The sequence below is a fragment of the Amblyomma americanum genome, chromosome 4 (assembly GCF_052857255.1).
Source record: "Amblyomma americanum isolate KBUSLIRL-KWMA chromosome 4, ASM5285725v1, whole genome shotgun sequence".
Taxonomy (NCBI): Eukaryota; Metazoa; Arthropoda; class Arachnida; order Ixodida; family Ixodidae; genus Amblyomma; species Amblyomma americanum.
In genome coordinates, this window is record NC_135500.1 from 59,065,919 (window position 1) to 59,088,198 (window position 22,280).

Consider the following 22,280-nt stretch of genomic DNA (forward strand, 5'->3'; position numbering starts at 1 on the left):
ATAAAGTGGGGGCGAGAACGGAGCCCTGCGGCACTGCTCTATTGGAAGTGAAGTTACCAAAAGGCTTTCCGTGGACACGCACGCTGAAGGGTCGATTTGCTAAAAAGGCGTGAATGGAGAGGAGGAACCGGTGAGGGAGACAAAGAGTTTGAAGGGAGGAAAGAATGGCAGAGTGAAGGATGTTATCATGTGCCTTTGTTATGTCTGTAGCAATTATGGTTCGTACAAGGTGACTCTGCGGAGAGTGGTCAAGCACGTCAGCAGCCAAAGTAGCAAGGCCGTCCTCCGTTCCAATTTGCGGGCGGAAACCAATTTGGGAATCGGTGTAAAAATCATGGGATTCCAGCCACCACGACAAGTGTGCGGCTAGAATGTATTCATAAAGCTTGCAGGTTTTAGGCGTAAGAGAAATTGGACGAAGGTCGAGAGAGATACTGGAGGCTGGCCTGACTTGGGTATTGGAACCACAATAGAATGCTTCCAGTCTCCCGGCATGACGCCAGAAAGCCACACTTCGTTAAAGGTATCAAGTAGGGTTTGCAAAGCCCTCCCTTCCAAGTTACGGAATAAGGAGTTAGGTATGCCGTCGTGCCCGGGAGTAGTAGTAGTTTTAAACGTTCAATGGAGGCCAGCAGCTCTGCCATGGTGAGGTCAGAAGTAATCCCATCGGAGGGCTCTGTAACCGATAAGTCAGGTGGAGACGTAGCGGTGCAGTCATGGTTTGGAAAAATTGACGGGCCGCTTGTTGTGCAAATGTGTCCCCATCCACATTTAGCGCGAGGCGAATGCTCTGTGTAATCTGCAACCTGAGAAGGGCGCTCCATGGCGTGAAACACTCTCCAAAGATGTCGATTGCCCTGCGTAGAGGACATGCGGGCACACCATGCAGCCCAGCGTTGCCTGCCTAGCCGCTTTGCATAGCGCCGCGCCCGTGCGGTAGCACGGTGAAGAGTAGGAAGAGCAGATGGGTCATCGGGGTTACGAGTAGCATAAAGATCCGCCTGGCGACAAAGAGCCCACCGATTCAAGAGATGTAAGTCCGGATTTGGGTCGTCTTCATTTACAGTAGTGGTAATAGTGTGAGTAGCGAGAACAGCAGAGAGAGTAGACAGTGCTGAATAGGGGTTGAATGTAGATAAGTGATTGTCTGCGCGTACAGAGCCCCATGATGTTATTCGTACAGTGCGGCGTATTTTCCGTAGACGCGTAGGCGTGAGGGAGATAAAAATAGGGCCGTGATCGCTACCCCAAGTATCGGAATCAACAGCCCAACGAGGGTTTCCGGGGCCCAACCACCAAGTCAAATCAGGTGAATACGGGCCACCTCGTGGGCGGGTAGAAGTATTCGGGTGGTTTAAAAGTTGAAAGGAATGATCCGAAAAGCTCCCTTGGATGTGTGCACCCCTTGAGGAATCCGATGGGTAACTCCACGCTGTGTGTGCGCCGTTGAAGTCACCACCAGCTAGAATAGGGATACCCGAGTTGGTAGAACGCAGAAAACGAACCCATCCCAGGTTGGGAGATGCTGAGCCAGGACAACTATAAAAAGAAACTAGGACAAGGGGTGTGCGTCTAGGTTTTACGAGAAGGGCGACAACCTCTTGACGTGTGTTTCACCACCGTGAAAGGTCGAGCGGTGTGTGCGGAACTGAACTGTGAATATAAATTGCAGATTTACCTGGGCTGAGGGAAGAGGCGGTGCAACGGCGATCAGGGATAGAAGGTGAATGGTATGCGCAGAAACCTGAAAGGCGTGGGAGTGCATTATGCTCTTGCAGTAGGAACGCCCATGCCCTCAGCTTTCCGTCGCGAAGGCGGATGTTCACTTCAGTGGCCTTATTAGCGAATCCTCGACAGTTCCACTGCACCACCACCGATCATGATGCGCTATCCATGACGAGGTCGAAGAGCTTCCACGATAAGGGATGTCACCTGCTTAATCAGCGCTAATATCTTATCCAATGTCGGGGTAGTCACGGCTAACAGGTGGTCGGCACTTGATTGTGGCCCAGTGCTTACCCTAGGTGATTCCTCTGATGATTGCTCCCGAGTTATGAAAATTCTTTGAGAGGATTGAGAACGACGTTTTTCCCGGCGCTGGGTGAGTTCGTCTGGTCGGCGGCGAGCCTCCGCGATTGCATTGTCTAAAGGTTGTTCTTCATCTGTGGTATCCACATATGATGGATGCACTGGCCGTTTTGGCGTACCATTTGATCCGGGAAGGTGAGCCGCTTGTGCATATGTACGCTGGTGAGGAGACGTATGGTGAGCAGCGGGCTCAGATAAAGGAAGTTCAGGGAAGTCGTTGTCGTCACATGCAAGAGCTGCAAAGCGATTACTTGTAGGAACATCCATTTTTGCAGGCGACTTCTAAGATACAACTGGTATACCGTTTTCTCTTCAGGGATATTGGTAAACTGCCATTCATGATCTGAGAGAACCTACCATATGCGCTCCACCTCATTCTTATCCTTATAGCTATTTCCCTCTCATGATCGAGATCAGCTGTCACTACCTGCCCTAAGTAAACGTATTCCCTTAGCTCTTCGCGCCCATCGCTGCAAACTGTGAACTGCTGCTTCCTTGATAGTGTTAACATTACTTTAGTTTTCTGCATATTAATTTTTAGACACATCATTCTGCTGTGCCTATCGAACTCATTGATCGTGATTTGCACTTCATCCCCGGAGTGACTCAGCAAGGTAGTGTCATCAGCGAATCGCAGATTATTTAGGTATTCCCTATTAACTCTTATTCCCAACTGTTCCCAATTCAGGCCTCGGAATATTTCCTCTAAACAGGCGGTAAATTGCATTGACGAGATCGTATCTCCTTTCTTGACGCCCTTCCTTATTGGAATTTGATTGATGACTTAGTGGCCGTTATAATACTTGTATTGTTTTGTAATTCTGGTTTTCTAATTGCTTCTTTTAAAATTTGTACAGCACGAATACAACTATGGTCATAAAAAATTTAATGCAGAATATATATATGTAGCAAAGGAATATATTTTAGACGGGTTATGTTGGCGCCATTGATGTGATGGAGAGGTGCCTAGTCGATAATATGCACGAACTCCATTCAGAAGCCCCCGCCAAAACGGTCGCTGCTGTTCGCGACGGTGTAGCCCAGTATGTCGGCGCATTCTTTCCTCCCGGGCTCCCGTTGCTCCTTGGTGTGGGTCATCCAAACCAGCAGGGCGCAGCGGCGTCCTCTGAACACCGGGAGCACGCCATGGCAGTTTCTGCCACTGAATGCCACCAGGCGGCCGCACTTTGGTCGGACGATGGCCTGCGAAGCACGGAGTGCCAACCATGAGCCCTAACGGGTCCAGGAGCCTGCCTAGAAGAGAGTAATGGTGGAGCCACTAAAGCACGGTTGCTTTTCGCTTTATAAAAGACCGCTTGATTGCTCGCTTATGAAGATCGTTTCACTTTCACGCTGATCTCCTAGTTGAGCGTACATAATGTAGGGCACAAACAGGATTTACCGTGCATTACGACATCGAAATTATACCACAAAGCACGCAATACGTTTGCGGCTGCGCAGAGCGTTGAGCTTAAGACGACACTCAGATTCCCTCCACCCATTCTCCTAGTACGACCCTACTCAAGTCTTCCTGCTAATTCTACCCATTTAAATGACTTGTTCTAATAGTTGGCACACACTGCATTTGAGAGATCGATGCCGTCAGACGTGCTGCCTACAGGAAATAGAAGAGGTGGTGCTTCCCAGTTATGTGCAAATAATGTAGTGCCAATATTCTGTAATATATTTCAGCCTCTAAAAGGAGTTTTGAAATTATTAAATACAAGTACTAGTACTATCACTGCTAGTATTAAGGGTTATTTATTCCACCAGAAATCAAGGCCGAGTATATCGATCGCCTGGGCCAACAGTCGACGCTGTTCATTTGCCGCTTTAATGCTAAGCCAGTCGAGCCAAGTGGCGAAGGATAGGGCAGTGGAGATAGAAGCCTCAGTGATGAAAAGCCGGGCAGCAGAATACACAACGCAGTAGGTCAGCTTTAGAAGACGGCCAGTTGGGACGGGAGGGGTCGGATTCATGGAGATGCAATAAACAAAGAAGACCTTTTGAGCGATGGAGAGTGCTCCACGATGAGGTGACGCAACAAGTGAGGCTTTATCGCGGTACTAGAATTCATATAGCGAATATCATGAACTCGACAACAGCAGGGGACTGCGCGAGATGAGAATCATATTAAGGTAGGGAAATCCTTTTGTGAGATATGGGCATATCCTTCGTTACGCTGCAAAAACGGGACGCTTCGCCAGCTATCAATGTCTTCAGTTTACGCGGTGCGATAACGTTACAGACTTTTAGCATAACGCGTACTGCTAACGGTGAACCATGACCGGCTTGTTCACACGCGCTGATTGGTCCTGGCGCAGATGGCGTGCGCCGCACTGGCGAGGACGTCCTCCAAAGCATACTGCGCATGCGCACTGACAGTGCGCGCTAGGCGAGAATCGGTACCTCCACGCGCCATGCGAAAAGTCTATTGAAAGTAAGGCTGATGTGAGTGCACTTCACTCCTGAAAAATTGTTATGTATTCACCACAAAAGATCTGCTTTTAACGTTGATTATGTTGGCTTCCATTATTTAGTTTCCGTTCCTTAGCCAAGAAAGAATTCCACGAGTTCTTGCGCTATTTAAAATGACCTAATGGGCTCTCTGGCAGCAGGGGGGGGGGGGGGGGGGGATTGCTATCAGCTGCTTTCAGCGACGCTCAGCGATCGTGATGTTCACAACGCATAGCATTTGCTTTTCCGGCTCATTAGGAGGAGAGCAGTGCCATTCAAAGATGCTCTGATTTGAGGTGATTGCTTCCAAAACCAGATTCGAGGGTCACTTGCATTTATTTGAATTATAGAATTCGGCGCCAAAATTGCCGCAACGAAAGAACTACGTACATTCACCTAGCCTACTTGCCACCTTCAAGGGAGATTCGAAATATAACATAACTGCAGTGGTGGCTCAGTGGTTATGGTGCTCGGCTGCTGACACGAAAGAAGTGTGTTGGATCGCAGCCTCGGCGGTCCCATTTTAATAGTGAAATATGAGAAGCCCGTGTACTATTGGATGTCAGTAGACGTTAAAGAAACCCAGATGGTCGAAGTCGTCCGGAGCCCTCCACCACGGCGTCCTCATCGCGTGAGTCGCGTTGGAACAACAAACCCCATAAAATTCAATCCAAGTAGGACATATCGACTCAGCAGATGTTTGCTTCTAGTGCAAAGTAGGAGTAGTAGAGACTTGTTCAGTCATTTAAAGCTTTCTCTCGGTGGCCAATTTGCATGAGACTGGTGGTGCGGCGCTACACTGACAGGATAATTCGACATCACTGGCCTCGACGCATTACACTCTGCGACAACATCCAGCCGCGGGTTGTGCTGGCTTAGAGGGCGGTCTAGTGTCACGGACCGGTGAGCAACGAATGGTCCCGTCGTAACCACCGATCGTCCTCCTGTGTCGCATAGCGATCCATCGGTATCGCATTTCGGAAAGTAATACTGCATCGATGCTACCTCTCTTCCGGCAAGGAGACCTCAGCGATGACCGAGTGGTTGAGCATCCGCCTCGCATGCGGGAGGCTTGGGATTCCATCCCCAGTGCCGCCGGGTACCCACTGGTGATACAATGGGTACAAACTTTCCACTGGCCTGGTGTTGCGCTTATTTAGGGTGAAATGCTTGGGAAATAGATCTTTGATACCACCTTAAGAAGTCGAAATACCTTGTGCCAGGGCGGTCTTTCGCCATAGATGCTCTTGCGCCATAAAAATCCATAATAATAAACTTTCCGGAAAGGCCTTTCTGCATCGGTTGGGTGAGGCCAGGATTCTAGGTAAGAGTGCCGAAAAGACTGGCCGTGTAAGCCTGGAAGCACACTATATTAAAAGATATGGAGGAAGCTGCTTCAGCACTCAGTCATTATCACTCCTCGAACCAGAGGTCAACTTTTTAGTACCAGCTAACGTTTGAATTTTTTTGCCTTGATGCTTGCTTGCGCGTGCTGTTATCATTCGTGATTGCTCGCTCTCCTCTTTTTGACCTCTGTTCCTTGCCTTATTTAGGGTGTGTGCATTCCTTTAGTAAAATTAAGTTGCCAGTCAGCACTTGCGTCTTGTTCTTTTTTTTGTTGCATGCTTTCCCGCTGCTATTTTTCTTGGATTAAAAATGCACCAACGATCCCAAAAAGAGGTTTTAATAAAATAAAACGGTAGCTGAAGCGGTCACACACTCATCAATTGCTAGTACGCATGGCCATTAATAACCGCGCTCTTTCCCACGTTTCGAACACTTTCCATTGCGTGCCCGAAAAAAATAGGGCGACATAGGCTTTCACTGCTTTCAGTAGGGCTATTTTTGCTGTACGGGCATTACGGTAGTGTTTCTAGCGGCATGACATCTCGCGGCAAGACTCAGTGGGGCCCTGGACTAAGGGCTCCAACCCTGCCACAAGAGCCACAGACCACATCAAAAGATGTGGAGTGCCTCTACACCGAGGCCCACCCATATATTTCTATGAATAAAGTTATTACTACTACTACTACTCGCGGTATCTCCAGCTTCGCTTAATTGCGTTGTTCCCAAACGCGTCTCGAGCGGCGGCAAATCTCCCTAGCCGCTTATTGGCCGATTCATGGATCCACATTTCCGCCAGTTTGGTAAGCGGGTCAGCTAGCGGTGGCCAGCCCTCCTCCCACGCACCCGGACGCTGGTGCGTGGAGTCTTGGTGAACACGAACTCTCCACCGTGTGCGTCGTCGTTCAGATAGACGACAGCGCTGACGTCTCGCCAGCTGAACTCCCAGCTGAGCGCCGGGCAGCTGGCGTTCTCCTGGAACTGGCAGTTGTCCGCGTGCAGCGGGTGGCTCATGTCCGCCCTCTCGGTGCTCGAGTCTGCGACAGCGATAAATGCCGATGAATTCAGTGTGCAGCCGCGTAGCCGCGTAGAGAGCTCCTTGATACGAACTCTCCTGTAACCGGCGAGATTGATCCCTCCTCTTGAAATAATCGCAAGCACAGCCTGAAAGACTTGTCTCCTCGTCTTATTTGCGACATGAAATTATGACCTACATACAAATAGTTGTTTTAAGCATTGTTTACCTCTAATGACAATAATAGACTGGAAAAACCTGCATCCACATTTTGTTGTTTATAAGCACTACTTCTACATGGCTGCTCCGTTGGCTCAGTGGTTATAGTTGTCGGCTGCTCACTCTAAAGATGCGGGTTCGATCCCGATCGCGGCAGTCAAATTTTGATGGAGGCGAAATTCTAGAAGCCCGTGTACAGTGCGATATGAGTGCTCGTTAAGGAACCCCAGATGGTCGAATTTCTGGAGCCGTCCACTACGGCGTCCCTCATAGCTTGAGTCGCTTTGGGACGTTAAGCCCCCGCAAACCAAACCAAACTAAGTCTACAAAGGATTTTGGGGAAAAGGTAGCAACGTATGCTTACAAGTTATCTGCTGCTCGGTATTTTTTCTGTTAATCTTCAGTTCGTTTTTGTTTTAAAGCGAAAGCTTTACTGGCCGCGAACTTGCGATTTTGCTGTGGCGGTGCTCCGAGGAGGCACATCACGTCACAACGCGCGCCTCGCCGCGGCCATTTCTTCTCTCTCTTGCTCCTTAGTCACTACTGCGCATGTGCCACTAGTAGCACTGAGCCACAGGTGTCCCGCCGCTTCGCAGCGCCGCGCTTTTCCTCGAAATCCAACTTTCAATTTTCAGTTTTCTCTCTCTTCTTTCCCTCTCTCCTTTATTCCTTCTTTTACGGCGCGTTTCGAGTGTCCACCGAGATATGTGAGACGGTTGCTGCGCCATTTCATTTTCTCAAAAACCAAACAGAACAAATGAGCCGACGGCGTTTATAGGGTTCATTGGCGTTGACAATTTTGCAAAGGCCGTTCTTTTTCGCGACCAAAAGGCGCATAACCGGCTCCGTGGGTCCGTGGATGCCTCAATCTCGCTTTCATGTACGCGGCGTTGGTGTCCAACTGCAAAAGCCTGCTTTGATTGCGTTCTGCCCACACTGGATAGGCAGCGCGCCCTCCCGCCACCCTCTGAGGTGGTATGCAGTTAATGGTTGATCGCGAGAGATTGATGACCAAATGAACGCTGCGGCCTAGCTATTGCTGCAGTGTTGCATGCCAGCCACAACGCTGTCAGCGCTAATGCATTAAGGCCACATCTCTCTCTCACTGCCGCCACATACATCAAAGCACGAATGAGGCGTCGCATATCCAGGGAGCCATTTATGCGCCCTTGGTTTCCTCAAAGCCATCGCCGTCTAGAACATTGTCAACGGCAACGCCAATGAACACAGTGAACGCCGGCATCTATCGATTTGAATGTCCTGGATTAGCTGAGCTAATCCACATTATTATTTGTATTCGATTCTCACCCTGTAACAGCCCGAAAAGGCTCATACCGTATAAAAATCCGTGGCGATTTTGATCTCGAAAAAAAGAATATCGCAAACTGCAGCAGTAACATCAAGCGGAGTTTTCTGCCTAAAGGGACTTTTCAAACAAGGAACAGTTTATCCGGGAGCCCTGCCGGGCATTTAGTTAAACTCCCCGTAGGATCGTACGATAAGACCGTTTCAGCGTACGATCCTCTTTTTTGCATGATATATGTCGGGATGAAAAAGCTCCGTCGTAGAGCCGTCGTCACTATGATACTTTTTTTCTTCCCCTAAAAGCCTCAGGACATGACGTTGGAGTCACTTTTCATGTACTCACTAATCAACGCGGTCCGGCATGTGGTCTGCACCAGATGCATGTAGAGCCTTCTCTTGAGCTGGAAATAGGCTTCAGAGAAGAGGCGGGCCCTGTCCGAAGCAGCCAGCATCACTCTCGTGGCGGTCGCCATTTCAGCCGAGTATCGCAAGTGCTGTGAATAGAATCGCGTTGCTTAGTGCACCGGTGCCAGAAGCTCTTTATGTTAGCCTGTCTTTCATATAACCTATTTTAAAGCATCTCGTCCACCCGTATTCCCTGAGCTCTTACTGATCTTAGGCTGTTCCGGGTGATCAGAATTTAAAACAGGTAAGTTCCTCTTTGTGTGCGTCTTCTGTAGTGTACGATCTCGTTGCTTCGGGAGCATTTGGTTGGTTAGTTTTCCCTCTTGAGGGTGAGCGTGCAACCTATACATTAATATCGCATGAGGACGTGCCACTCTTTTATATACATGATGGATCTTTTAACGTTGTTTGTGCAACTACACCTGTAATATGTTGCCCTGCAACGGTATAAGGTTTGTGTAGTGAATATAAAATATTACAATGGTCCGAAATTCCACTCTAAGTCAACATTGAATTTTAACTGTCTCTGTTCGAACCAAGCTTGATTTCTGTTTAGTGCAGTGCTTCACAAAGCGGAAGAGATCCACGCGAGTTACAGAGAGTGAACTGCTTCCTTTGGTGTGCGTGATTCTTTAATCGCTCCAGAGAAGTTTTCCGGTGCCGGTCGACGACAGGAGGGCGACTAAAATTCGATAGGTACAAATCCTGCAGTTAATATATATTCCCCTTCTGAATCTGCGTGCGTAAAGAAAAATTTGATTACAAACTTTCAATCATCTTTAGGGACGAAGCAGTATCGACGGGAGTTGCACCAGTCGCATCTCGATGTGGCCCAGCCCCAAACAAGTATGCGTGGCAGGATCAATGATGCTAGGCCGGATTGCGAAATAACGTGTCCCTCCCTCCCATTCATTCACTGTGTGACCGTCTTTTGGTGTTATTAGATACGTTCGCCTACTTTTGACGACATTAACAAACGTAACGCATCTTTATCGGCTCTTAACTTTATTTGCACCCAAGGAAACCGGGCAAACACGTTTCGATAGAGAAAGTTTCCGCTAAAAAGTTTATCTACGGCGTTTATGAGTCAGATGTTCTCTGTGAACGTAACAACCGCTAAAGGAACATCAGCGGCACTAGTCACCTCAATGACGTCGTAGGTCCGGTATCCAGTGAAGACTTCCTTGTCGGTGAGCCGGTGAGAATACATTTCGCGACCGTTGTCGACGGGGCCTGCCATCTGCGAGCAAATGGGGACCTTCAGAAGAGCAGTGCGAATCTGTTTGATTAGAGAGCGCTATATGTTATTAGGTCTGATAAAAAAGGCAGCCCACTAGCGCTGTGGCATTCGCATTACAAAACTAGTAAGTGTCGCAAGATATTTCCTTCCTAATTTGAAGGGCTCGCGAAAATAAAAAGAATGCCTGTTGAATTCATCAGTCATTTTGCTCGTGCGTATATAGAGCAAAACAGCTCATGCCATCTCTTGTCTAATAACCGTAAGGCGGTAGTTCAGAAAGATGCACTGGTTTTAACTTCGCAGAAAAACAAGAGGCGAAGGAACACTATTAAATGTGCAGGCGCTTTCCAGTCTGTGTGATGGTGTCCTCAGGCTTAATAGTCTGAACTTCCGAGGTATGGCATGATTTACGCAAAAGGTGTACTAGCGCTAAAAGACGGAGACGACACCCACAAGACAGGACTAGCGCCAACTTTCAACTGAGTTTATTCATGAAAAAACCACTTAACCACAGGAGCAAGCAAACATAAAAGCAAACCACATACAAGGGTTGACTTAAGAAAGGCACACGTGCCAAAAGGACTGAACGATGATTATAACGCTAATATTGACCCACTAAAGAAACTAATCTCTGCTACTGACAGCGACACAGGTGGCTTCGTTATGTAGATATGACCCCTCTGGTTCCTGTAATTAGCTTTCATTATTTCACGCTCCAACCTGTCTTTAGATCTTGCAATGAATTTAGCGTTTTCAAAATCTGGACGGCACTTGCAGCTTTTGCAGTGAGTAGCTATGCGGCTGCCATAACAATTTTTATTTTAAGGTTGTGCTGCCTCACTCTTTCATTAAAGCACTTACCTGTCTGGCCGATATATTCCTGATCGCAGCTTATAGGCACGACGTATACAACGTCAGCCGTGCATTCAGTGGCGCAGATTTGGTGATTCTTTTTGCACAACCTAACCATTTTTACTTTGTTTAAGGTGCCAGCGCGCGACCGCTTGCAAGGAGGAGATAGAATCATATTGACCTTATTCCTGCTGGCCCCTTTCTTCAGATTGTGCGAAAGCCGATGAATATAGGGAAACACAACCGTCGGTTGTTTTTTATATTAGTGAGAACCGTGTCAAGAAGCGCAAGCCGACGTCAAAGGGTGAACATGGTAAAAAAACAGGGATAAAGGAAAACAGCCGTCGGTTGTTTTCCTTTATCCCGGTTTTTTTACCCTGTTCACCCTTTGACGTCGGCTTGCGCTTCTTGACACGGTTCTCACTAATACTAGTGATCAAGTGTTTTGGGTACCAGGCTGGGTGAATGCATTCAGTTTGCGCATCAAAGCTCTGTGCCATCTCATGCTCACAAGATTTTTCCAAGGCTGCATTCAGGCATGTCGCAAAGATTCCCCGCTTAATCAGCTTGGAATGTGCACTACAGAAAGGCAGTAGCTCTTTGCACAGCCTGGGGTTGTAGGACCAACTAACATGTCTGTCCTGCTTAAACACAAGTCTCAAGTCAAGAAACTGCAGGCTATTGTTTTGTGGAACTTGCGTGAAACGAAGCCGAAAGGTTCACTTCTGAAAATGGTGACTATGTTTTCAGACATGGTGCTTGGTTTTGAACCTACGTGATCGGTTAGCACAATGAGGTAGTAATCCACATATCTCAATGCCCTAAAAACGTCACAGGGCAATAAAAGCCGGTCACTAACACGTTTGCCAACACAAGATAAAAAAATGTCACTCAATGTAGGTGCAAGGGACGACCCAATACAAACGCAATCGCACTGAACATAAAACTGATGGTTAAAAAAAACGGCAGTCGATGAAAGGTAAAATTCTAAATGTGTTAAGAAATGGTCACATTTAACACCTGTTTCGTCCTGAAATGATCGACAGTTCGTCTATGCATGCATGGTTCCGAGGTTCTCCGTCTTCTTGTGAGCAGTTGAAACCAAGCTGTTCAGAGAACCAAGTGTTCGGCAAACATGACAACATCTTATTCGCGAACTGAGTATATTGTTCTGAAGGCGCACACATAAAGACATTGCCGGCCTTCGAATGGCTGTCGCTCCTATCCTTGAACAAACACACGAAAAATGACTCAGAAGTTTCAAAAATGTGAGAAGAAACTACTTGCGCCAATTTTGACCAAGACGTCGCACTCTTCCTGGCTCATCAGGCCATCAGCAACCACGCTCTGCGGTACGTTGAGGCATTTCTCGTCCCTGGTGACCCGTACTCCGGCGTCAAGGAACTCGCTGTCGCAGTGAGGCAGCTGGCCCTGAGCCATGAGAATTATCCCGAACACATAGAAGTCACCGGAAAATGAAAATAAACAAGGAGAAATTAGACTTCCTCTGCAAGGCGCTTACATGGGTTCGTCCGGCTTATATCTGGGCAATGAAGAAAGTAGAATAGCAGGAATGTCCCCGCCTCTTACTGCTGGGTTTTCTGCGCGGCAGTTACGTTTCTAGAATTAAGGTGATGCGCTTCTTGTGTACTATAGTCGGGCACAACTAAAAACGCAGCGGCATTTCCACGTCACAGGACCGCTTTCGGCAAATGGCTTCGGCCTGCTAGCTTGTCAATGGAGGGAGCGGCGCCGCAATGGAGAGAAGGGTCTATCCTTGACCACAGAGGGGAGGGGTTCTCCCCTTTCATCTACCCTGCTTTGTCACACTAGAAGGGTCACGATAATCGGCCGAAGCCATTGGCTGGAAGGGGGGACTTTCACAGTGAAACCCCACTGCGGCGTTCTTTAGTTATATCCAACTATAGTTTTCCCGATTATTCTGCAATCATGATGTGGGGCTTAAAAATACCATCTCCTCTTATATTTTCCTTTTTCTGGATTTTCTGCACAATCCGAGCCAGTCCTTCCACACTTGACCGTTCATCCTCTCTCCTTCTTAGCTCCTCGTCCGCTTTCCTCCTCAGCATCTTCGAGGCTTCAACGTTAGTCGCCACAAAAACCCCCGAAAGTGCCGTACAGAGGGTAAGGAACTGAAACGCTCTCGTGAAATGCTGTTCAAATGACCAGACCTCTTCATACTTGTGTTGACGCGCTGTTGGAATTGCTTGAGCATTTGTTTGTGCATTGCTCGTCAAATAAATCGACTTAACTGTCTTCTGGAAAGAATGACTCCCTTGAAACAGATTCCCAGTGAAAGATGGCCCTCGCTCTTTCCTTCTTTCAGGTGCGGTCACGCCGTAGGTGCATCGCAAAGGATGGGTATAAAAGAAGATCCCAGCGTTTTTCATTGGGCATGCTGGTGAGTGGTAGCAACTTCCCCGTCTTGGGCACATGGTCGGCGCTGGCCAATCGGGTTTCTTTCGGGTATGCGATGGAAGGAAAAACGTAGCAACTGTCTCACTACTCGGGGTACGCCTTAACCGCACCATGAGGGAAGTAATGAAGGTGGCTGTGAAAGAGGGATGCAATAGCGCATGGCTCTGGAATAATTTCAACCACCCAGGGATCTTTAACGTGCACTAATTTGCACAGCACAGGGGCGCCTTTTGTGTTTTGTCTCCATCGAAACTCCGCCGCCTCGGCTGAGATATATCTCTCCTGCTCCCCGAACTCGGAAGCCAAAAACCAAACCACTGAGCCACCGCGGTGGGTGGCCACGCGTACAGATAACAGAAAAAGCCTTATATCTCAGGATAGAACCACGCCGTTACCACATACGCGCGCCACTATCCAGTGCTCTCGCCTTACGCTTCCCTCTTCGCGCTCTTACGGCTGCACCATCATCAGAGGCGTGTCACTCTCACCTTACTCCCTTCCATTACTGCGCGGTTCGGGTGTCCACCCAGATATGAGACAAGTACTACGTCATTTCCTTTCTTCAAAAACCAATTTTCAAGTTTATGTACCCAGAAGTGGGTGCTCAGCAGCTGTGCTGTTGTAACTTTTTATACCATCAAAGCTTAAGAATCCCAAGTGACTGCCTGTTTAACAAAATTTAGTAACCCTGTTAGCAGGGAGTAACAAGTTGGAAATGAAAAGCTATCATTCATACTGTGGTACTAAAAAGGCAATTTAAAAGCAGCGATATATTGCTATCTAAAATCACTACAAGCACGGGTTTTCACATACGTGCGCTCAATTCTTCTGCTGACGCCAGTACCGTGTGGCCCTAGCACTCTCTCCATTGTAGTTAATCTTTCAAGGCATTTGGTGCAATACGATCATGAACTACTAACAGCACTGGTATTAAAACGTTAGTTACAGCTTGACACATCTCAAATCTTCCACCTGCCTTTGGGCACCTAGGCGAGACGTCGGAAGCAGATGTGGTCGCGTCGCTGGTAGTCCCTTTGCAAAGTGGGTTAGTATCTTCGAATAAGCCAGCGTTCTTGGCGGCGGGTTCACCTCCACCGCTTCCACCTCTAGCGTCGAACAAGGCTCGTAGTTCTCGCAGGCAGAATTTGCGCTCGCGTCCTCGCATGTCACACGCAGGGTCGCCGGTCCCGAGCTGACGAAGTGCGGACAGCCGAACGGCGCCTCGACGACTGAGGCCAAACGATGTCTCGCCGTTTTGCCCGGAAAAGCAAACCAGGACAAACCTCATGAGAAGTTCAATTACCGGGATTACTACCATTTTCCTTGAGCTCACGGTCACTTCGGCCTCCTCCTCTTCTTCTACTACACCTCGTCGCGCCACGTACCCGCATGAGGAACAAAATATTGCGCCTAAACGTGAAAATGCGTGCATTTTACGCGCATTGTTTAAAATTAGCGGTTAGCGTACTGGCTGATCTAAAAATTGCAATTTCGTCAACATTTATTTTCTGTTTTTTTGTGTTCGTAATATTGGGTATTAGTTTAGGTACCAATCACTGATAACGGAGCTCTGCCGAGTTCGCACCGTCGACCTCAGCCTGAGGTCGTGCACGTACTGCGTATGAAGCTTTATTTTACGCAGTAACGAGCGCCTCTTCCGCGTTTTTTTTTTGTTTTATTTTTGCCTGCAACCGTTCGGCGGCCCATGATTCACTTGTTTCACTTTCTCCCGTTCGCTCCAAGTGAGCCCACGTTTTTTCTTCCTTTTTGGGGGGAGGGGGAATAATGCCGCCAGGTGTCCCCGGGCGGCACCTTGAGGACAAAGTGAGAGACGCGCGTGCTCTTGCAGCTGGGACATTGCTTCACTGCTTGCGGCCTGTGCATAGCCCTTTTGGTTCTTCAACCTATTTGTGACAATATTGAGCACCGGAGCCTATCGCAGCCGTACAAAAGGTCGAGCCCGAGAGTGGCGATGTTCCATTGACTCCAGCTTGTGTACCACACAGTATGCAACACAAGGTGGATTTCGAAATGCAAGCCCATGAACTGTCGCGTGCGGTCATGAGCTCGCCTGGAGTTGGTAGTTGATTTGCAAGGGATCGCAGTAATTGAGAAATTTTTATTGCTGTGCATGAAAACGCATTCAAAATTACCCTCCTCGTAAATATAGAAATGCATGCCCTCTAGCTCTTTTAACATTTCCAAGCAAAGTGACAGGTGCCGGTCAGACCGCATTATTTGCTCGTAGAAGAACTCGTTGTTGGGCTATTTGGTTCATATTATATTTGAATCGCGCAAATTCAAAGTTTTGATTTATATGCTTGTGCAGGAATAGCATGATATTCATCAAATTTATCTACATGCTTTATGTAAACGGTGTATGCAGAGGTTTAATACATTTCGCAAGACTCCAACCTAATCGCTATTTTTATTCTAATTACACTAAAGAAAGACCACGCGCATGCTTTTCAAAACACATATCAATGGGTATGCTAGACTGCAAACAGTTCTAATACGTATCATGTACCACTTTTAAAGAGCACTTTTTTGACAGAACACGGTGCTTTTATTTGGGACTGTGTTCTTTTACATTTTGTCAATTCTGCCATCATAATGACGGAACATTGTTCACATCACAATACACTGAAATGTGTACATCCAATATTTGAAGCATTTACCAAGGAATTATTTTATGTAAAATAAGAGGCAACCGTTGCACGCACGTCTGCTTTGGACTAGGTTTTATTTAAGGAACAAAAATGATGTGCTTAAAGGTAAGTTGCGATTCCCTTTACTGCTCTTTGTGTGAGGAAAGGGAGACAAGTGTGGTTCAATTTAATTCTGGACACACCGTAAGTATGCACAGCAGATACACGTTGTAACCTCTGCCATATGTATTCTCCGCTTGTTGAAATGATCCTTGCCAATTACTGTCCCGTCCAGCGCATAACTATGGGAATAATATTTTCACGAGATGTGGCCACAGAGTAATGAGATGTTGTGCAGAGTCGCATAGCAAAAAACTTCTAAGCATGATATGTTGTTCGCACTGCACTCGAGGATGACAACTTTCTGCGCCATTGCACTAAGGGCTAGGTAGAAAATGGAAAAAGCTGGGCCTTTGTTCATGTGCAGAGGTGGGCAAATGCCCTCATTTTTACTTTTCCTTGCTCACGCTCCCTTTTGAATCCATAGCCCTTCCTCACCCTCACTAACAGTTGTTTTAAAACTCGGGTTATTTATTGGATTCGGCAACTTCTGGTGACATTACTGAGTAATAAAAATATAAGACAAGCCCTCCAGGTAATATTAAACATGCTAGATGCTAATATTGATGTGTGTAATTACGTGTGCGCGGGTTGTTTGAGTTAATAGGCGATACATAAGCGAGGCAGTAAGGAGTTCAGTCCCAGATTATAACTCCGACTTTACTCGGGGCACGCACTGCATGCATACGTGTGTCCAGCACTTGTAACATGTCATTGTTATCTATATGCACTGCTAAAATGAAATCTACGTGTGGTTTTGTCTGTGTGTAAAAACTAAAATGCGCAAGGAATATTAAGAAAACAATGCAGTAGCATTTGCCACGACCATTCCAATAAGTGATAAGCACACAATAGACTAAAAATATGGAAAGTTTGTACATCGCCTAATTACCTTTACATGATGGCGTTGCGATAGCATCCGATCTTCTGATTTTCAGTGCTTCTAATCTCCCGCCATTTTTTGCGGTTTGCTGCATGATGACTGATGGCGCTTCCACGCGCACTGATGAAGGTGATGAAGACCACGACTGAAACTACAGCCAGAGAGAATGGCATTTTAAATGCGGATACGTGACGAGACAACGACATTGTAAGCAGAGCTCGAGAGCCTGACATTTCGCACAGGCAGGATGTTGAATGTCTCCCTCAGATGCAATACGTGATTTCCGCTGCAGTGAGGATCTTATTCTGTAGCTTAAAATAAAACGTTATTTTGACCACTTCAGAATATAACGAGTAGCCTAAATACACCATTTGGGCTCAATTATGTTAATCATTAACTCCGCGAGTGTCAAGTGAAAAATTTCGGTGGCTGTCATTTTAGTGCCCTAGTGCTAGGGCTTCTAGTCCGCCGAAAGCTGTTGTCTTTCTCAAGCCTGCTCCTTACACGTGGGCCATCTGGGTCACGTGAGGTTTTGACGTCATTACTACCTGCCCATCGGACTGTGAGCAAACTGCCTACCGTGGCAGTTCAAGTAATGATTAGTCTCGAGAGATTCCTCAGGAACAACAACTTGCGTTTCACAAAACCCGCCGATAATAGCTGCTGCCAACGCCGGGCAGTAGCGTGTAGCTTAACCGCTGCAGAACTGCGCCAGGAGAAAAAGAGGACTCCTAGGGTCTTCTGAATGTAAATAATCCCCAATTCTACCACAGTATAAGTGTATAATGAAGCAATATCACGTATCTTAGCTCATATATCAAGCAAGGTAAACCTGTTCATTTCAAGCAAAAGCATATAAAGTCAAGATAAACCATCGAAAACTAGTGCTAGTGTTAGTAGCGCACGATAATTAGTGGTCAACCTCAAGCTAAACCGCCCGTGATTTTTTGCTTGCATGTCTACACATTACCCCAACGCTGAGTATCGATTCCAGATCATGCCTGCAAGCAATTTGACTCATAAAATCACGAGCTCAAACACGTGGTCACTGGTCTCATCAGGAACGGAAGTAAACCAACAAATGTTCTTGTTATTTGGAGAGCACTACAGCTTTTTGTTTTTTAGCTCCTCGTACAATGCTAGCTGGAGCAAGAGATGATTCAGACCAAGGTATTTAAGCTGCTGCTTTATTTCCTTGGTAAGACTACAGTGGTTGACTTTGCCCGCCATACTTTGGTTTATGGCGGTTTAACGTCCCAAAGCGACCCGGGCAACGAGGGACGCGTGGCGAAGGTCTCTGGAAATTTTGACAACCTGTGCCTCTTTACCGTGCACTGACATCGCACAGCGCACGGGCCTCTAGAATTTTGCGTCCATCAAAATACGACCGCCGCGGCCGGCGTCGAACCCGCTTCTTTCGGGTCAGCAGCCAAGCGCCATAGCCACTGAGCCACCGTGGCAGCTACCCACCACACTTTGCACCTCTGCCTTGCTGTAAGGCAAGTCTAGCGAAAATGGAAATATTTAGCATATTCAAGACGCACTAGTGCAGACGTATATCGGATTTTTGGTGGCTAATTGTGCACTCACAGAAGCAGGTGCACGCTCCGCCTAGCCCAGCACCTGCCAATGCGGATGCGCCGAAAACCTCCGCTAGTGCGTGTAAGAACAAATCTACCATACCTTCTCGCGGCACTCGAGCCTGCTACGTTCACCTTCAAAAGGTTTCAAATTTTATCTGACTCAGCCGGCTTGACTGCATAGGATTGAGCGTATTTCATCGCGCCTGAGCAAGAACACGCCACATAGAGCTCATGGCAAATTGCTCACCTTCTTCATAATTTCATGCTCGCCTGCGAAAGTGTGTGCTTCGAGTGCGAGGCCTTAGTGGCAGTGCATGACAACATTTTGCAGCTGCAAGGACTTAGCGGCCTGTACCAGAAAGCGCACTGTAAGTGTTCTACAGCTCCAATGCAAGGTTGGAATGGATTGTTGGCTTAATAACCGGTAATGGAAAATTATTTATGTAGTGTGTTCGTCCCAGCGTAGCACAGACGAGTTTGGCTAACCGTTCAGCTGAGTGAGATTGGCTTGAATGAACTGTACAAGTAATAAAAACGCCTTGGCAGAGCTCTTGTGGAATGTAACAGCCAGCACTTAGATTTATGTAGGGGAAAGACATATAAGGGGTTCTTTTTATATTTCTGAAAACCTTTATTGGTTATCTGCACAGTGAGTAGCAGTGAGCCGCATCGTTCATTATCTGGTGCTGTTCCTGAGTCGGCTCTCTCTGTGCAAAAGCAGCTGAGCCAACCTGTCAGTTTTCAGCCTCGGACCTCCGCGCCTTTTGAATATCGCCGGCTGGGGAGAAGTGTTTCACTATCGACGGAAGATGCTGCTGGTATTGGCAAGAACTTCTTAGCCAGACGACTTAGAATGAGACATTTTTGTTGGTATCCAATACATCAGGGCGTCTTAATCACAGATCGGTTCGTCTTAATCACAGATCGGTCTCGCTCTCTTGGCTTTCTTCCTACGAAGAATTGTCGCCTCCGAGCTGGTCTTCGAAGAACTCGTACGCCGAGCTGCTGTGCCTACGTTTCGGTAATGATTGAGAAGCCTCGCTTCCTGTAGAGAACAGAGAAATTTGACCATAAGTGTTACCCCGACCTCAACTGGAGCTGGTAAGATTTCACAGCACCTATTAGGTGTGCGCTGTACAGAACACATCAAATTATTGCGCACAATTTTTAAATGAAAGAAAGCAAATCGATTCAGGGCCATATTCATGACGCAGAATGGATATATGCATTCTAAGCAGCTGTGTACAATGGGGAATTGCGCATGCTAATTTTTCAGCCCAAAAGACCGATTTTGCAAGAGGCGCCGCGCTTATTTTTTTGTCAAATATTGACTCCAAGGGCCGCCTTGAAGCCTGAATAAAGATTGCGCAGTGTTTCCAGCTTTTTTTAAAGAATTCCGTTGGCATAAAGTAGGACATACGAGAAATAAACAAGACGAAAACAAATTTCTGTCGCACAAGCAACCGCAGGACCACGAATGTCGCTGTTTAGGTGCACGGAGGTATGATCAGAAGCGCCGACCAGTTGCATAAATAATACTGCCTCATTCTAGTAGAATGAGCACAAGAATGCGTAAAAAAAAATTTCAAGGACAAGGCACTGTCTATCTCGTCGGGACTTTTCCTGCTTCTTCTAGCTTCTATGTGGTCAATATTCAATTTATAAATACAGATTTACAGCGTTAGATGTACGCGATAAGTAGGTAGTAAGGAGCTGAAACTTGTGAATTTTTTCAGTCCATTTGCAGAAAATAGGAACCGTGTAACGAAATTCTGGTGAAACGAGCAATTCTACTTGGTATAAACACCAATTTGAGGAAGTGCATAGACGGTGCAAGGTGGCGAGCTCTTCGCAGCTGTCTGTATGTGTCAGAGGATCAAAGACCAATAATATGGAGCCCTGAAAGAAGCATTAACCTATTATTGCTTTCGCGCCCTGTGATAGGCAGGACTTTGCATGTGCTGAACATAAAAATGCAATTTTCATTAAGGCGGTGTCTACCTTCCGTCTCCGCAGGCATTGAGAGTGTGGCCCCCGTCACTTCATGGATAAATATGCTTTTTGGTAGTGAAGGCGTACAGCACAGGAATCCTAGTTCACCACTAGAAATAACTTTTCATTCAATATTCGCGTTTTGATCATCGGGTGGAGGACAGCAGCGAATATGAATGGCGTTTTTTGCACAATGGAAGAGAAAGGCGCCTTCAATTGAATGAGCAGCTCCCGGCGAAGGACTGGAAATCTTCTATCTTGTTCGCTTCAATTCCTCGGTAGGCTAAATTCATAAACATATACTGTCCTAAGCAAAATGAGAAGGAACTTCTTAGCCAAAATTAAAAATATTTTCGTTGTTTCTGCAAGAAATTTGAGAATTACCTTTGGATATCATAGACAACCAATTAGAAAGAAGAAAAAACTGCAATTGTCGCACAAAAGTAGGGAGTGATCAATAAACGAATACTCAGAATTTCTTCCCTCTAACCTACGAGTATAGCCGCCATGGAAATACATTCATGGTACTTCGTTATGACAACAGGCAGCATGTTAAAGCCAAAAAAAAAACCGCTGTGTTTCATTTCATTCATTTACTCTCAGGGCCGTTCGGTGTTACAGAGAGAGATGTACGATCGACTCTATGGTGAAACGAGTAACTACACATTACTTCCTGTATCACCGATCATTGAAAAACTTAGCTCACATTCTGTGTACCATACGTGCCACTTGTTGCACTTAATCTGAAAGAAATTTTTGGGGATTGGAGCTGCTAAATAAGTCTGCAAAATATATTTGAGGAAGCTAGCCTGAAACGACAATGATTACAAACACAAACGTCAAGGAAAGAAAAGCGAAACTCGCACTGACGCCGTTAGATAGAGTTGCGAATGGCCACGACAAAACTACTGGTGCCGCCAAGCTATCGGCTGATTACAAAGCTTGATTGTCGTCGCAATGCCGTAGGCGGTCACACAATGTAGTAACATAAGTGCTATTCCGGTTGTAGCGACAGTTTGGTTTTAGGCTTCGATTTTTTTTACACGCGGTAAGAGCACATTACGGAAAAAACACGCAAAAAACTTCTGATGTTCGGCCCTTTGTTTCAGCAGTCTCAACAAGGTTCTAAAAGCAGTCACAATGCACAAAGCCGACGTTACTTTTTGGGCCTGCACAGTGTTCGTAGCGTCGGCTATTCGCCTGAGCAAGGCAACGAAACCATTCAGGTTTTCTGGAGTGAAGAGAGCATCGGGAGTAACGTTGTTCGTTTTGGATTGGTTGCGCCGTTGTAGAATGTCCATGAGAGCTGAAAAAATATCAGCTGGGAAAATTTAAGGGCTTCTTCACAACTAAGTGGGCCAGGGCTCCAACTACACAATGAATTGAAGCTAAACCATGGAATTGGCTTTCCAGTGCCTTAACATTTATCAAAGGCGTTTTAGAGAAGGAATTTTTGAGACTAATCGAAATTTCATTTACTTATAAAATGACGCATTGCATTTAGTGAACAGTGCAGAGAAGACCTTGTTCTCTTTAGCTCTGTTCTTACTTCTAACGAAGGACATCCTAACCGGGCTGACGCTGTATCATACATCACACACTGCAACAAATAATGATTCAAGGCGAATGCAGTTCGTGAAATTTTCTTTTTAATTTTGGTCCAAACTTAGTAAGTCATCAGACCTGGTGA

General features: G+C 46.7%; 1 protein-coding gene across 1 annotated transcript; it reads right to left on the reverse strand.

Moving 5' to 3' along the window:
• Positions 1–3,004: 3,004 nt before the first annotated feature.
• Positions 3,005–10,067, reverse strand: LOC144130133 (prolyl 3-hydroxylase 2-like). Its single transcript, XM_077664147.1, has 4 exons — positions 9,978–10,067; positions 8,772–8,922; positions 6,736–6,926; positions 3,005–3,291 (listed from the first exon to the last, which is right to left on the reverse strand). The coding sequence occupies exons 1-4, from the start codon at positions 10,041–10,043 to the stop codon at positions 3,082–3,084; spliced, it is 618 nt and encodes a 205-aa protein (XP_077520273.1). The 5' UTR covers positions 10,044–10,067; the 3' UTR covers positions 3,005–3,081.
• Between the last annotated feature and the right edge of the window lie 12,213 nt (positions 10,068–22,280).

Excerpts from the sequence above, each read along its gene's own strand:
- LOC144130133 (XM_077664147.1), bottom strand. The coding sequence starts at position 10,043 with ATGTATTCTCACCGGCTCACCGACAAGGAAGTCTTCACTGGATACCGG. Across the intron at positions 6,927-8,771 it reads ATGCCGGACCGCGTTGATTA|ACTCGAGCACCGAGAGGGCG; the intron begins GTGAGTACATGA and ends TCGCTGTCGCAG. Across the intron at positions 3,292-6,735 it reads CTCCACGCACCAGCGTCCGG|GCCATCGTCCGACCAAAGTG; the intron begins GTGCGTGGGAGG and ends CGTGCTTCGCAG.